This window comes from Cylas formicarius, unplaced genomic scaffold (assembly GCF_029955315.1).
Source record: "Cylas formicarius isolate icCylForm1 unplaced genomic scaffold, icCylForm1.1 PGA_scaffold_5__7_contigs__length_24384050, whole genome shotgun sequence".
NCBI lineage: Eukaryota > Metazoa > Arthropoda > Insecta > Coleoptera > Brentidae > Cylas > Cylas formicarius.
The window spans coordinates 6,592,485-6,608,008 of record NW_026844341.1 but is presented as its reverse complement, the minus strand read 5'-3'; the positions used below and the strand labels follow the sequence as shown (position 1 = coordinate 6,608,008).

Below are 15,524 nucleotides of genomic sequence, written 5' to 3'. Positions count from 1 at the left end.
ACAAATTGTAAGTAACTTTGCGGTGATCGTTAAAAATTTAGCGATCTGTGTGCGTTAGGCGGTTTTCAACTAATTTTACCCTACAATAATAGTCTATGCATGGTTAAGTAATTTTAGAAGAAGATTATGACAATTCGTTAACCTCAATTTTGGCTTCTGACTACCAAATATTTACTTTTAAAATATAAATCTGAACACATTCTCGAAATGGATAATGCTAAGGCTAGGGTAAACACGTATAACGGGACAGAATATTCAAAATTAACGCCAGGTATGTTGAGTGGCCAACAAGGTACATTTTGGACAATAACACGTACGGTTTTAGATATTTATTTTCTAATCCAGAGATTTTTGTCGGCTGGGATCCTGCAAAAGACGTTTCAGGTAACTATTATTTGCTTGCATTGTAGTGTTTATGTTATAAATCCATTTGTTGTAGACTTTAAATGAAGAATTGGAAGAAAAAAAGGTAAATGATGATAGTGTCCTTTACTATTTCTAATTTGTTTTCTTTTTCAAGATTTTGCCTAAACGAATTGACTGGCTAGGTAGTCGACATGATAGATCCGTTGAAGATATGGTAACTTAATCCCCCTGAGTGAAGATTGTCAAAAATAAGTGTGATATGTATTTTAGGAGCAACAATATCCCTACATACACCGAGACTTTCTTTATTTCTTGTGCCGGCAAGCATCACTATCTCTTAACCCGAATAATATTGAGACCTCCATTTTAAGTTTTCGACCTAAATCGAAGAACAAAAACAATATTTTGCATAATTATAATCAGTTCTACAACTATGTCACTCATTTACATGGGGCACCTATACAGGAACTGAAAGTACCTTTTAATATTGGTAGGAACCTTGTCTTAACACTAATTGTAGTATTTCATGAAAAAATTAATTTTTAGTTAACTGCATTCAAGGTAGACAAGTTGCTGGACCCTTTACCAGACACCGTATTATATCACCTCGTTTTTATAAAAACCTACAAATCCAGCGGACGACTTTAGGTCATCTTTCTGCGGTTTATTGTCTGCTCTTCGATCATAGCGGGAGGTATATTATAACTGGGGCAGATGATTTGCTGATAAAGTTATGGTCGACTTACACGGGAAGGCTAATATCTGTATTTCGGGGAGCTTCTTCAGAAATTACAGACATTGCCATTGATCCAGAGAACAGTTTATTAGCTGCAGGGTCAATTGATAGGATTTTGAGGGTAAAATCCAATAGACTTTATCCTCAGAGACGGTGCATATGGTTCGCTTTAAGGTATGGAATTTACAAAACGGGGCTCCAATTGCGGTCCTCACGGGTCACACCGGTATGATAACGTCAGTTAACTTTTGTCCCACGGCGTGCTGGGATGTGCGGTACCTAATAAGCACAAGTACTGATGGTTCCATAGCTTTCTGGACTTATAATTATGACAATTTCGGAAAAGTCGAGTTTCGGAACACTCCAGTGCTTTATCAGGAAAAAATACGCCCGGGACAGTCACAAATGATATGTTCGTCCTTCAGTCCAGGCGGTACTTTCCTCGCCACGGGTTCAGCAGACCATCACGTACGAGTGTATTACATGAAAGGCGATGAGGGGCCGCAAAGGATTTTGGAGACTGAAGCACACACAGACCGAGTAGATTCAATACAGTGGGCCCATTTTGGCTTAAAGTTTTTGTCAGGTAGTAAGGATGGTACCGCTATTATTTGGTGGTTCGAGCGGCAACAGTGGAAGAGCATACATCTCGATATGACAAACAAATTGCCAAAGTAAGTGTGTCGGTTTACTTAGTTTTCAAGACAGAAAAAATCACATTTCTTAGATAGCTATCAATTGTCCACAACTTGTTTTGCCCAGCAGACGGTCTTTTTTTTAAATTTAGCAAAACACAAAAATCATTTACTAACTACTTTATAATTGCAGGCAAATAAATCCATTTAGCCTGTTTTTTTTTCTAGAATATTAAAGTTAATCCATTATATTAGAATTATAACTGCCGTAAAAATGCTACATTTACTTGGTTGGTCGCTGAAAGTCGTTACGTTGAAAACGAGATTTCAAAAGACCGCGCATGCGCATATTAAATTATTCATTTGAATAGTTTTTCCATCGTCGCTTCAAAACTTCATGTATAATCAGCCTGATGTATCTAGTAGCTATAGTTGGGTCTTATAAACTAGATACCCTTGTTGTTTAAAATGTTATCGCAATAAATATACAAAATAGAAACTAAATTATCTATTTCTGCAAGTGGTAATGGTAATAAGAAAATAAAATGGCTGTCATAAATCACGAAATTGTGAAAAATTGGCAAAAATCGATTTAAATTAATTTGCGTCGTTTGTTTCAGTGACACCGAACTGTCGGAACATGACGGTAAGAAACTCAAGGTCACAATGGTAACCTGGGATCGTTCAGATTCGTGGGTGGTGACCGCGGTGAGCGATTGGAGCCTTAAAGTGTGGGACGCGTCCACCGGCGAACTGGTTAAGGTTCTCACGGGACACAAAGATGAAGTCTACGTTCTTGAGGCTCATCCTCATGACGAAGACACCATCCTGTCGGCAGGGCACGATGGTCAGCTGTTCGTGTGGGACATTAAGACAGGGGAGATCGTGGCCAGGTTGGGATCTCACTGGCTGTTAGCGTACAGTTAAACTGAATTTTTCCCATACAGGTATTTGAATAATGTAGAAGGACAGGGTCATGGGGCGATTTACGATGTCAAATGGAGCCCCGATGGGAGTCTCATCGCCGCGAGCGACTCGTATGGTTATATTTTGACGTTTGGATTCGGAAGTGGCAATCCTTTTTACGATCAGGTAATAGGGAGTTGATCGGTGCACCCTACGAATTGGTCTGATGGTAGGATATGTCTCTCATAGCTGCCAAAAGAGCTGTTTTTCCATACGGACTACCGTCCCCTGGTGAGGGATCAAAATTACTGGGTTCTGGATGAACAAACCCAAGTGCCTCCCCATTTAATGCCTCCCCCTTTCCTGGTGGATATAGACGGCAACCCTTATCCACCTATGCTGCAAAGACTAGTACCTGGACGAGAGAATTGCAAAGTGGATCAGTTGGTGCCCAACATCGTTATTGGTACTGAAGGTAAGCGTGTGGTGTTTGTTATTGTTATTAAAATTCTTGTTTTGACGCACGCTCTCGTACTGTGAAGGTGGACGTAAGTTTAAAGCGTTTTTGTCGAATATTTGTCGAAAAAAACATGTTTTTAAGGTACTCAAGAGGTGATCCAGGATATACCCAGAAGACTGCTTGAGGACAGCGAGGACGAGGACGTCCGAGGTAACGCTGGTGGCTCTCACAGGAGTCAGAGGTAGATATAATTTATGACCCACATGTACACCACATATAAATTATAATACTTCAGGATAAGACAAAGCACCGGAGACTGGCAAACTGACCCGCACATGGAATGGAAAAAAAACGACCTCGTGCCGCCCTTGAAACCGCCCATCCTTGAGCGGGCGCAAGAAATAAGGTACATGTTGGTCTACAATTTATTGTTGTTTTATTGCCAATTAAAAATTCATTAGGGAGTTAACAAAAGAGGTTGAAATGAAAACCTATCAAAAGCAATTACGCCAGAGACCGCACATGATATCTACCGCTATACCCAGCAGTTCAAAAGCCAAAGATAAGAAAAAAAGCGAGCCTAGAAAACCCAAGTGTAAAAGGAAAGGTTACCAACCGCTGACGGTAAGTCTTTACGGGTAGTAGTTGTTTGGTACGCATTAGACGGACCCCTTCGTGTTCCTTCAGGATTTTGCTATGGCGCACGCAAACATCAAGCAATTCAATAAAAGTCAGTTCCCGGGACCGCAGTACTTGCGTGTTTTGTTTAAATTCCACAGGTATAACAAAAATTAATTGTAGTCAGCTTCACACCTCTTAAAAAAAAATTCAAACAAGTTACTTATAAAGCTAGAGTTCATTACAGGGTATCCTGTAAAATTTTAGCTTTTAAATATAGTATATATTTCTATCATCTGCTGAGAATCAGTTTTTCTGTGAGTTTGGCACTAGCTTCATGAAATTGACTTTTTCCTAAGACGCTCCACCTTTCTGGTGTCTTCTTGATTCCGCATATTCCGCCTTTCATCCATCACTTACAGCCCTTTCCCTTGTATGGCAAGTGGAGCGGTTGTATTCCCACCGGGATAATGTTCTAATAGTTGGGAACATCAGAGTTCATGGTGGATCAAGTAGTTCATATGTACCATGAGTCTCATAAATTTTTCTCGCACAGCAAGTTTAAACTTAAATAACGCTTTAGTATTTTTTTTTTCAAAGAAACTTCCACAGGCTCCTGTAATACTATTTACAAAACTTCTGAATTACTATTGCGTCGGTTGTTTTTGAGTTAATTTGAGTTAAACTCTGAGGCATTTCGACTCAAAAACAACTAATTCAGTAGTTTTGTAAATAGTGCTTTAGGAACATGTTCTATTAGGAGGAAGATTACGAAAAATATGACGTGGTCCCTTTGTCCGACGGGGATTCCGGCGATTCTTCCGGATATTCGGACTGGATGGAGGAGGAGGGCCTGCGGGAGAGCAAAAAACCGAGCAGGTAAATTGCGAGAACTGCAACAAAAAAGCAAACGATTTACGCGCATGTCCATAACAGGCCCAGCCGGAGGTCGGCGTACAATTGCCGGAAAGTGGACGACGACGACGACGACGACGACGACGAAACGGACGACGACACCACGGAAGACGAGGAAGAAGTTATAGAGAGGAAGACTTACAGTAGAATTAGAGAAAACAATAGCACTGCCAAGGTATGCGTGCTTTAAAATGTTGAGCGTCGGCGTTTTAATAGTACCCAGAAGATATTTACAAATTTACTTGCGATTGTTTAAAAATATTTGAGGGTATACTTGCCGATTGTCACCCCTCATTTTAACAACCTTATTATAACCGAACAGCATGGTTTTGTCAAGGGAAGGTCAACTGTTTCGAACCTCCTAAGTTATGGGCATTCGCTGTTGGGGGCCTTTGAGAATGGGTATCAAGTAGATGCTATATATACTGACTTTTCCAAGGCCCTCGACAGGGTTGACCATGGCATTCTGGTAAGGAAGCTCTCAGGGATGGGAACCTTTGGAGACCTTCTAAATTGGTTTCACAGTAATATCACTAACCAGAAGCCATCAGTTAAAGTTAAAAATTACATTTCGTTAGAGGCTGTTGTGACGTCTGGTGTCCCATAAGGGGGACATCTTTCCACATTCCTTTTTAATGTCTTCATTAAGAAATATTTTTCGCTTTTGCCAATTTGTTGCATTTGCGGATGATTTAAAGCTTTTTAAGGTTATAGCATCACCTCTTGACTGTCATCGATTACAGGAGGATCTTGATAGGTTTTCTTTGTGGTGCAGACAGAACAATTTAAGTGCAAAATTGTAAGCTTTAGCAGAACCAAAAATCCAGTAACTTTCACCTATCATTTGAACTCTCGAGAGACAGAACCTAGTTAAAGATCTTGGAGTGTGGCTCGATTCAGAGCTCACATTACATATCACATTGATTTTATGACTAACAGAGCTATTCGATTGCTTGGGTTTATTTTTCGGACTTTGAAGGGTTTTGAGAACATCTTTACGTATAGGGAGCTGTACTGTGCGCTTGTGCGTTCAATTTTAGAGTATGCTAGCATACTATGCAATTCACAAGGAAAGAATTGAGCGTGTGCAGCGTAAATTCCTTAGAGGGATAGGTTTTAAATTGAGAATGTCATTTGTCAATGTCATAAACTAAGAGGAGCTTATGAAGCTTTTTTGACATCGCTACATTATACAAAATCCTTAATAACCTGATAGATTTTCCATATTTCTCCTATTAATGCAAGAAATAAGGCTCTTTTTAATATTGATTTTCATAGGACCAACTATGGCATTAACTTGCTTATGAATCGAATGTGCAAGCTGACAAATATTTTACTCACAAATAACGAGCATATTGATTTATTTTCTGACTCTCAGTAGGTTTAATTCCAAAGTAAAGAAGACTGTTTTTAATCAAAACTTGGTAGTTTAGCAACTGTAAGTTTTGGTGTTACTATTTATATTAGGTTAGTAATAATAATGCAAATGCTATATGCGTAAATAAATTTTTTAATTTTAATTTTAATTTAAAAATAAGTTGCCTCCTTTGACTCTAAAGGTGTTAACAGACATGTCGGTTAGGTTTCGAAAGCATCTACATCGAGATGCAATTCGGTTGGGAAGGTCAACAACTCGTTGACGAAATCGGCATCGGCGCCGAAGGCGAATCACGTGAACGCCGCGTGCTCCACCAGCGGCGTATCGAGAGGACCCAAATTAAAAATATCCGAGCAATACAAGCTCAGCGAGTGGCTGTCCGAGACGCGTCCTCGAAAATCCCCCTACTACCCCCAGATCCAAGACGATATCGTCTATTTCGTCCAAGGTAATAGTAGATCGACGATTGGTATCTTTTCGAAACACAAAACCTCTGGTTTGTGAAGGTCATCAGTTGTACGTGGAAGCGGTTCGTATGAAGAGCGTCTACGACGTCAACCTCAAAGAGATGCCCTGGAGCACGATGCAGCTCAGAGACCATGAGTTTTGTCGCGTGGTCGACATACAGTACGAGATAAAACCTCCGAGGTTGTGCTGCTTACAATTGGAGTTGATGAACGACGAGTGTCGTTTGACCGGGAAATATTTGACGATACGGTACCACGACATGCCCGACGTTTTAGATTTCTTCGTCCTCAAGCAGACCTACGACGTCGCCATATCCAGAAGTTGGAATATCGGAGACAAGTCGGTCGACTCGCGACTGACCGTGGTAAGTTTGCTTAGAACTACTGCCCTTTTCCAGGTTTCGATGTATGATCGACGACAATTGGTGGATGGGCTCGATTTTGAACAAGTCCCCAGCGAGCGAGTTCTTTCCGGAGTCGTTCTTCATGTGCTACCAGATCGAGTGGACCAACGGCGAGCGCGAACGTATGAGCCCTTGGGACATGGAACCCATCGACGAACAAAGTAAGCACCTTCGGTATTCGAAACGTCGCGTCCGTTGACGTATCAGTTTTTGTGCGCTTCAGGGTTGCCCGAGGACGAAAAAGCCGCCATCCCCGTTCTCGACAACGAGCTGACGGCCATCCTGTACAAATCCACCCCCGAAGACTGGCCCAACTGCGAACGAAACACTGCCTGCAAAGCTATCACCAAGGGAATCACTCAGGTTTTTACTTTTATAAAATATATATTTTTTTGAGAGTTTGATGGTATAGATCGACACAAAAAAAACACGTATTTGCTTTCGTTATTCAAGGTCCCATAAAGAAATAATTGATAGGGCCGAAATAAGCATAAATTATTCAAAGAAACTTCCGCAGGCTACTGCAGTACTTTTTACAAAACTTCTGGATTCCTCCTGCGTCGGTTTTTGCTGAGTCGAACTTGCTGACGTTTCGCCAATTATCCTGTTGGCTTCTTCAGAGCTTGACTGAAACTGGCTCGCATTCTACCCTGTACCTGCTTATATATTGTTTGAGGGGGCGGAGCTAAATGAGTGCCATAAACACCGTCTCGGATGACTGATTCCTATATTGGTGACAGGTAGAGACGTGAGTTGCGGTTAACATTGTTAGGTTGTTTATAGATTTCTATAGACGCTCGGATTTTTCGTTGGTAGAAGAATCGATTACATGCAAGAATTTTAGTTTTATCGAATAAAATTTGACGTCCGTTTTCGTGATTGTGTTCGGCAACAGTTGATGAGTTTATTGGTCTTAGTCGTAAGGCTCTTTCTTGTTCTTTGAGCCTCATGATTTCTGAAACTCTCAACATCGTTTCATTATATTAAAATCCGAGAATCTTGAACCAACCCTTCGAACCTTAATGGAAAAATGCTTGTCTGGAACATATTTTTCTTATAATGGTACCATATTTTTGAACAAACGTCGGGAACAGCTATTGGTTCTCCACTATCACCAGTCATGGCGAATATATTTATGGAAGCTTTTGAGAAGAAAGCTCTCGACAACTCTATACACCCTAACATATGTTCTACCATTGAGTTGTAAATTAATAATAACCTTCCATTCTTAGATATTCTTATCAATAGAAAAGCAATACCTTAATGCATGGTCACATCACCATCCGGCACAAAAATCATCGGTTATCAACTCTCTTGTTTACAGAGCCGTAAAACTATCTCAGCCCGAGTCACTGAGTCCAGAATTAAAACACCTTACCTCTGCTCTTCTCTCTAATAATTTACACATTAAATATATTATATTAAAATACACTTCACGACAACCATCTAATGGTAGTGAGACCCACACTTAACACTGTTGTCCTTCCTTACATTCAAAATATCACTAACCACATATCAAAAGTTCTAAAGAAGTATAACGTCAAAACCAGATTTACCACTTGTCGAAAAATCTCTCAACATCTTCGATTCGTCAAGGACAAAATGCGGCAAAGAATACATTGGAAATACCGGACGAAAAATATCACAAAATATCACACAATCACGAAACCGGACGCAAAATTTTATTCCATAAAACTAAAAATCTTGCATGTAATCAATTCTACTACCAACGAAAAATCCGAGAGTCTATAGAAATCTATAAACAAAACCTAACAATCTTAACCGCGACTCAGGTCTCTCTACCTGGCACCAATATGGGAATCAGTCATCCGAGACGATGTTTATGCCCCTTTTATAGCTCGGCCCCCCTTAAACAGAAATCAGAAACAGACTCCAGAAGTTTTGTAGAAAGTAGGCATAAATTACATTTCTTACAAAAACAAGTGAATGAAAAACTAAATTTTTAGATTTAACTCAAGGGAGTTAAAACAAATAGTTTAAAGCACATCTGGATCACAGTGATTAGCTATTTTATTATACATTTTATGGATGGGTGGCATTAACATAGTGTTCATTCTTGCTGCTGCTAGGTCTAGCTGATCTATTAAAAAATTAATTTGTTCTAAGAGAGAGAAGCACATGTAGTAGTTTTAGGTTTATTCTTTTAAACGAAAGTATTACTGCTTGCATGTAATTCATTGTTTATTCCTATTCTTTCTATTTTAAAAACTTTCTTTGCACTTGATCCACCACGAGGATATATTTTGCGTATACTGGGAATCATATTGATGACGCATACCTCTAATTTAATTCTTGTCAATAAATTTATATTTTTCATTTATAAGAATAATGGTTCAGTCTTATGTACTATGTACACATGTCACTTCATAAAACGACTTTCTTCTCGGTATCGAGTTCTATTTCAATGCAAATTCGGTTAGGAAAAAAAATAAAAAGAAACTAAGTCAAACTGAGCGATCAGTAGAAAATTTTGGCTTTTGGAGGTTTTTATAAAATGTAAAACGGTTTAAACTGCCTGATGGCACCCATTTATTGAGAAGATAATAGAATTATCGTTATTCAAAATGATCGGAAACCACCAAAATCGAATTTGCTAAACGATAACTTGCAATCTAACAAAACAGCAAAATCAGGAACACTGTCCACGCGCGATAATCCATCTTGCATTATTATTTCTACCATTACCACCACTACCAGTATCCAATGTCCAACTAATAGTCATTCACAAAATTGCTATTGTGATGCAAACAGGCATTTAAACAAGGAACTAATGGATAAACAAAGGATTCAAGTGGGACCTAGAAGGAATTTTACGAATGTAATCCATGTATATAATTAAAATATCTCATTTTTGATATAAAAACAATATCTCAAGGCGCCATTATAAGTATTTTTTAAAATTGGTAAGGAGGGTCACGTGGATTAGAAGGCGAAACCCCGTTGGATGTCCAGCTCGGCCGCCAGACCCAACACCCCTGGACTTTTTTCTTTGGGGATATCTAAAAAGTCAAATTTAAGTTACAAAACCAAATTCAGTTGAAGAGCTGAAAGACAGAGTTCGAAATGTTTGTAATGGTAATTCTCCCAAAAACTTTGCATAATGTTAGGAACGAGTTTATTGACAGACTTTACTAATGTCAAAATGCGCAAGGTGCTAATTTCGAAAATAGTTCATAAAATGATGAAACTATTTATTTAATAAAACATTTGCACGCGTTCGTTTTACTGTCTTGCAAAAACTGATGAATCAAATGTTTTCAACATTGGTATGCTAATATAATTTAAAAATAAAAACTTAAAGTAGCGCAATGCTGTCATTTTCATATTTTCAGATAAACTTTTTATGCCAAAAATGAGATATTTTAATTATATACGTGCATGCCGAATTTCACCGTACGTAGACATTTAGGCGGGCACTGTGTATGCCTTTCGTCATCGTGTGTTAAAGAGTAGCGTTCATTAGCAAGCTATTGAGGGTTAATCTCATCTTCCTTTGTTGCTTAAGCTACTTAGTATTCTATAGTCTCCAGCTGAGAAATTCACAACGCGCAATCCACGCCTGCGTTATCATCGTCGGGTTGTCTCTATCGAACTCCTCCCCTTTCCAAATAAATCATTCCCTCGCCCACTTCACGACGGGCCGTGACAAAAAGCGCTTTATAGGTTATGGAACTGGCCATCGCGGAACCGTTCCTCGTTCCGGTGGACATAAACGTCTACCCGTCGTACGCGTTGATAGTCGAATACCCGATCGATTTGTCGACGATCAAGGCGCGGTTCGAGAACAATTTCTACCGACGACTGGCGGCCGCACAGTTCGACATCCCGTACATCGCGACGAACGCGGAGAAATTTAACGAGAAGCACAGCATCATCGTGAAACACGCGAAAATCCTAACCGAACTGTGCCTTAGGATAGTACAGAGCGGCAACAATCGTATCGACATCGCGTCGATCTACCACCAATTGGTGGACGGCTACGAGTCGCCCGGCACCGAGGAAAGCGACGACGACGACGACGACGACGCGACGGCTGCGACGCCCTCCACGAGCCGAACTTTGCGCGACCTATCGGGTCGGGCGTGGACATCGGCGGACCAGTGGATGACGGATGCGCGACACATTTTGGACGTCGTGTGGGCGAACGACGACGCGGAACCTTTCAGGACGCCCGTCGACATCGCCAAGTATCCGACGTACCAGCAGATCATCAGACACCCGATGGACCTGGGCACCGTCAGAGAGAAACTGTCTAGGAGGGCGTATAAGACGCCCGTCGAGTTTAGTTCCGACATGCGGCTCATTTTTCAAAACTCTAGGGCGTTCAATACCAACAGAAAGTCGAGGGTAAATAACCAATCATTATATTTCGTTTCTTAATGCGGAAAAATGAATTTGCAATGAGGGGATCATTAAACAGGGTACTTCAGACCTTAAGACTGTAAGCAGCGTTACTACAGCCAGTTTAATAGAAAAGTAAATATAATAATTATACACGGATATAATTACAGAGATAGGCAGGTAATGCGATATTAATTAATCTAAGATCAAGTAAGTAAAAACCACATAGCTACTAAACATATGTCTTGTCAACATTTTTTTCATTGTCCCTTCAAAAGTCAACATTAGCAGGGGCTCATATAGCTACTAAAGAGACATATAGCTACTATAGAGACCCTACCTATGCCGATACTACAGGAAGTCATGAAGCAATTATGTAAAAAAAAATGAGAAAGTGTGTGAGATTTGAAATCTTTAACCAATGCGGTATTTGAAAACCAACATGGCCGATGACAGATCGTCGATAAGGTTGAATGCTGTATTTATACGGCAGTATTTTGTCAAAATATGCCTCGATCTCGTTAAATGTTTTGGGGAAACGAGTAAATTCGTTGCAAGTCGCTGTTCAGAAAAAAATTGGCGCAATGTCCATGTTAGTGGGTGAAATGTAGAGGAAGGTGCGGAAAATCGTTCCCTTCTCTACGAAAATATCAGCAGCAGCGCCACTATATGACAGGACCTCAATGGGTCCAGACTAATTTGTACTTTGCGCCATTTTTATATCAAGCAGCGATCTCCACTCGTTTAACTTGATGCACACGCGTGAGGTTTAAAAATCTCGTTTTTAACCAATGACCTTTGCGATATCCGACAACCAACATGGCTACTGACAGTATTTTGTCAAAATAAAGCAAAATCTCGTCAGAGCTTCTGGGAAAACGAATTAAGTGTGTGGAAAAAGCTGTTTAGAAAGAAGATTACTCAAAGCATATACAACATACATACAACTTCATTTGTAAATTTTAGTCATCATGTTCCGGATAGTTACATAAAGTATAATCGTTAGAGTTCAGAGAAATAATAAGGGGTTCTTCAGGGTTTTCCCGCATGTTATCAGCTTCGCACATTCTTTCTCCTATTTCAGTCACATGTTCGACGTACTTACTGCATTTTTCACAATCGACCCTCTTTATTATACTTGCAAGAGGGTGACAAAGACCCTCACCTGAAAAGTGGTATTATGCTTTGCCACATACCCGTTTAGCGTACCAGTATGGCGGAATTAATAATGTAATTTTTCTGCCCAGAAGACGTGGTTATTTTTTCGAATTCTCAAATAGAGGTTGAAAAAGATCTTGCATGCTGAAAGTGGCAATTAGGATGTCATTATAGCCCGCTTTGATTGAAATTTAAATAAGGCGCCACCGGCAAATTAATTTTTGCTAGCAGTGTGAGTAATTATTATTGATGGTATTTTGGTATTTTGAGATTTTGAGTATTTTGAGAAAATACCGCTGTAAATATTCCGCGTCTACGCTTATCGGCGATCTGTCAGCCGGAATGTTGGTTATTGAATTACACAGATTTTAAATCTCGCACAAAAGCCTATTACGAGGGCTACCATTTATATTTCGGGATTTGTAATAAAAAACTATAAACTATGACTTTATGGTTTCTCAAAGTGTTCACCCTGATGATCAGTACACTTTTGCATTCGATAAAACCACTTTTCCCACATCCAGTGGAGCAACCCAAAACATGCTTTTTAACGCATCAATCGCTTCTTCTGGTGTAAAAAATCGTTGCTCACGTAATTTATTCTTAAAGTATGGGAATAAAAAAAGTCATTAAGTGCTAAATCAGCACTGTATGATGGATGGCTTATCAAATCAACGTTTTTAATGCTCAAAAAGTTTTTTGTTTGCACTGATCGGTGGGAGCTAGCATTGTCGTCATGGACAGTGATTCGTCTTTGGCGGTTGGTTTTTCTAATTTCTCCGAAGACTTCCGGCAAACAAATGGTTGTGTACCATTCAGAATTGACTGATTTACTTTCCACCAAAGAAACAGTTGTAACTTGGCCAGTTTTCCTGAAAAAAACAGGCTACCATTTGTTTCGAGGTGCTTCGCGCACGAACAACTTTTGTGGACTTTGTCTTATTCTGAAAAACTCACACAGTCGATTGCCGCTTACTTTCAGGTTCATATGCATAGACCCACGATTTATTACCTATCATAGACGTGTTTGGAGGCACCGCGGTCGTGTTTTTTTAGCATTTCCTTCGACCAATCAACACGAGCCATTTTTAAGCTGATATCAAATTGTGTGGAATCCAACGCGGCCAAATGTTCATGCAAAATTGTATGTATGCTGGTTCCACTAATGCGCAAAGATACCTCAATCTCATAGTAAGTCACATGACGATCCTTTAAAATCATTTTCCGCACTGCATCAATGTTTTGTTGGACAACCACGGATTTCACTAAATTCAACCTTAAGAAAACTACGACCACGACTGAAGCCCGAAAACCAGCGATAAAGCTAGATGGTGCTTTAACTCCAAAAGTAGAATTAAGTTCATCGATGCATTGTTCTTGAGTTAGTCCTCGTCTACAGATGTAAAAAAATATTAAGTTCCATTTTTAACCGCCACAATTTTTTTAATTTATCACAAAAAAACAAACAACACTCCTTCGCCAAAACCTAACCTCAAAATGTCAAAAACGTTAGTCGCCAGATGGCAGGAGAAGTTTAAGAAAATCCCGAAATATAAAAGGCAGCCCTCGCATCTCTTTACCTTCCGGTGGACATTTCTTCCACAAAAGCTTGCCTACCGTTTCTTTGCTTTACCAGCAATATATTCGAAGCTGTCTAAAATATTGTCGTCGCCAGCGGATAATTTTGGCTTTTCTCTATTAAAAGTGATTCCACAATTTCCCATTTCGGACATTATTTTGTCCATGGTCTGATGGTCTGATGGTTCGACCGTTGACGTTAGTCAGTGAGAATCAGTTAGCGGAAGCTCAGTTTTACTAATCCGCCATTTTCAAAAAGTAACTTTGCCAACAACTGTTGCAAAGTTTTACAATTCGATAACGATTTATAACTCACTGACATTAATAAATTCTATTTTGCAGATCTACACAATGACTATGAATTTGTCGTACGTGTTCGAGAGCAACGTAAAGCGGCTGCTGTCGAACTGGCGCTACTTCCAAAGGCGCGTAATATTTACTAGGTTTCCCGCGAAGCCGCTTTCGTCGTCGTCGTCGTCATCGTCGTCGTCGACCTCGAAATCCGACGCCGTGTCTGTGCGCAAAGTGGCATCCCCCGCGGAGGATAGCGATAGCGACAACACGCCGCTCGACGTGCTAAAGTCGTTGACCAAATCCGGCACGAATACGGAGTCTGACAGCGCGTCTGCGGGCCTCAAGCATCCCGTCAACGGGCGCAAGAATAATCCAGAGTCGGACTCTGAAGAGGGCTCCAAGACTGAGGACGAATACAAGCCGCCGAAAACGGCATCGTTCGATGAAGACGACGAGGAAGAGGAGAGCGAACCGCTTCGAAGGAAAAGCGGCCTCAGGCAGAGACCGAAACGGAATCGAGCGTACGCGCAGAGTGACGACTCTTCGGACGACGACACCCTGGCGAGTATTCGGACCAGGAGAAAGAGACAGCGGATAGTGGAAGACAGTGAGAGCGACAGCGACGACGGATCGGGTAACGGTGCGAACGGTTCGCGGTGTTTCGAGAGCGTGAGCAGCAGGGGGCGGGTCCGGAAGATCACCGAGAAGGCGGCCGCGTTCTTGAAGAAAGACAAAAAGCTGGCGTGATGTAGGGCGGGGTTTTGCGTCGGAAAGTTCCGTAGACGGTGCAAACGTTGTCGGAGGCGGTAGTTTGCGCGACTGGTGCGGCGCCACACTTAAGTTTTCGTAAGGTTTTACGTGATTTCGCAGTATCGTTCGTGGTGGTCACGAGTAACTCGCAAAAACTGAATTAAATTTAATTTTTAGCGTGTTTTCTTTTTATTTGTACAAAGTAAAATATTTTTTATTGACTGTCGTTTTATTTCCACCCATATTTTACTCCTAAGACAATACGTTTGCAAATACCAGTAAGTAATTACACAACACTTACAAACTAGTGAAAAAAAAAAGTGAGAACATCATATTTTGGGTGAAAAAACGATCATAAACGGATATACGAGGGCAGGGCGAAAAGTTTTCCGCCAGGCCAAGAGGTGGCGCCACTAGGTCTACTTTTGGAGCGGCGTCCTACAGTACCATTCCTGCCGAGTTAGTATTCACAGTTTCAGCCTAATCGCTACGTTACT

General features: G+C 40.5%; 1 protein-coding gene across 1 annotated transcript; it reads left to right on the top strand.

Annotated features, from left to right (window-relative positions):
• The first annotated feature begins 4 nt into the window (after positions 1–4).
• On the top strand, positions 5–15,220 carry LOC132701939 (bromodomain and WD repeat-containing protein 3). The gene is made up of 21 exons (XM_060670279.1): positions 5–271; positions 326–384; positions 440–469; positions 521–580; positions 637–856; positions 913–1,223; positions 1,277–1,776; positions 2,358–2,630; positions 2,685–2,829; positions 2,893–3,118; positions 3,245–3,344; positions 3,399–3,509; positions 3,565–3,727; positions 4,482–4,600; positions 4,658–4,811; positions 6,219–6,462; positions 6,521–6,821; positions 6,880–7,046; positions 7,109–7,248; positions 10,570–11,253; positions 14,326–15,220. The coding sequence occupies exons 1-21, from the start codon at positions 208–210 to the stop codon at positions 15,022–15,024; spliced, it is 4,770 nt and encodes a 1,589-aa protein (XP_060526262.1). The 5' UTR covers positions 5–207; the 3' UTR covers positions 15,025–15,220.
• Positions 15,221–15,524: the final 304 nt, after the last annotated feature.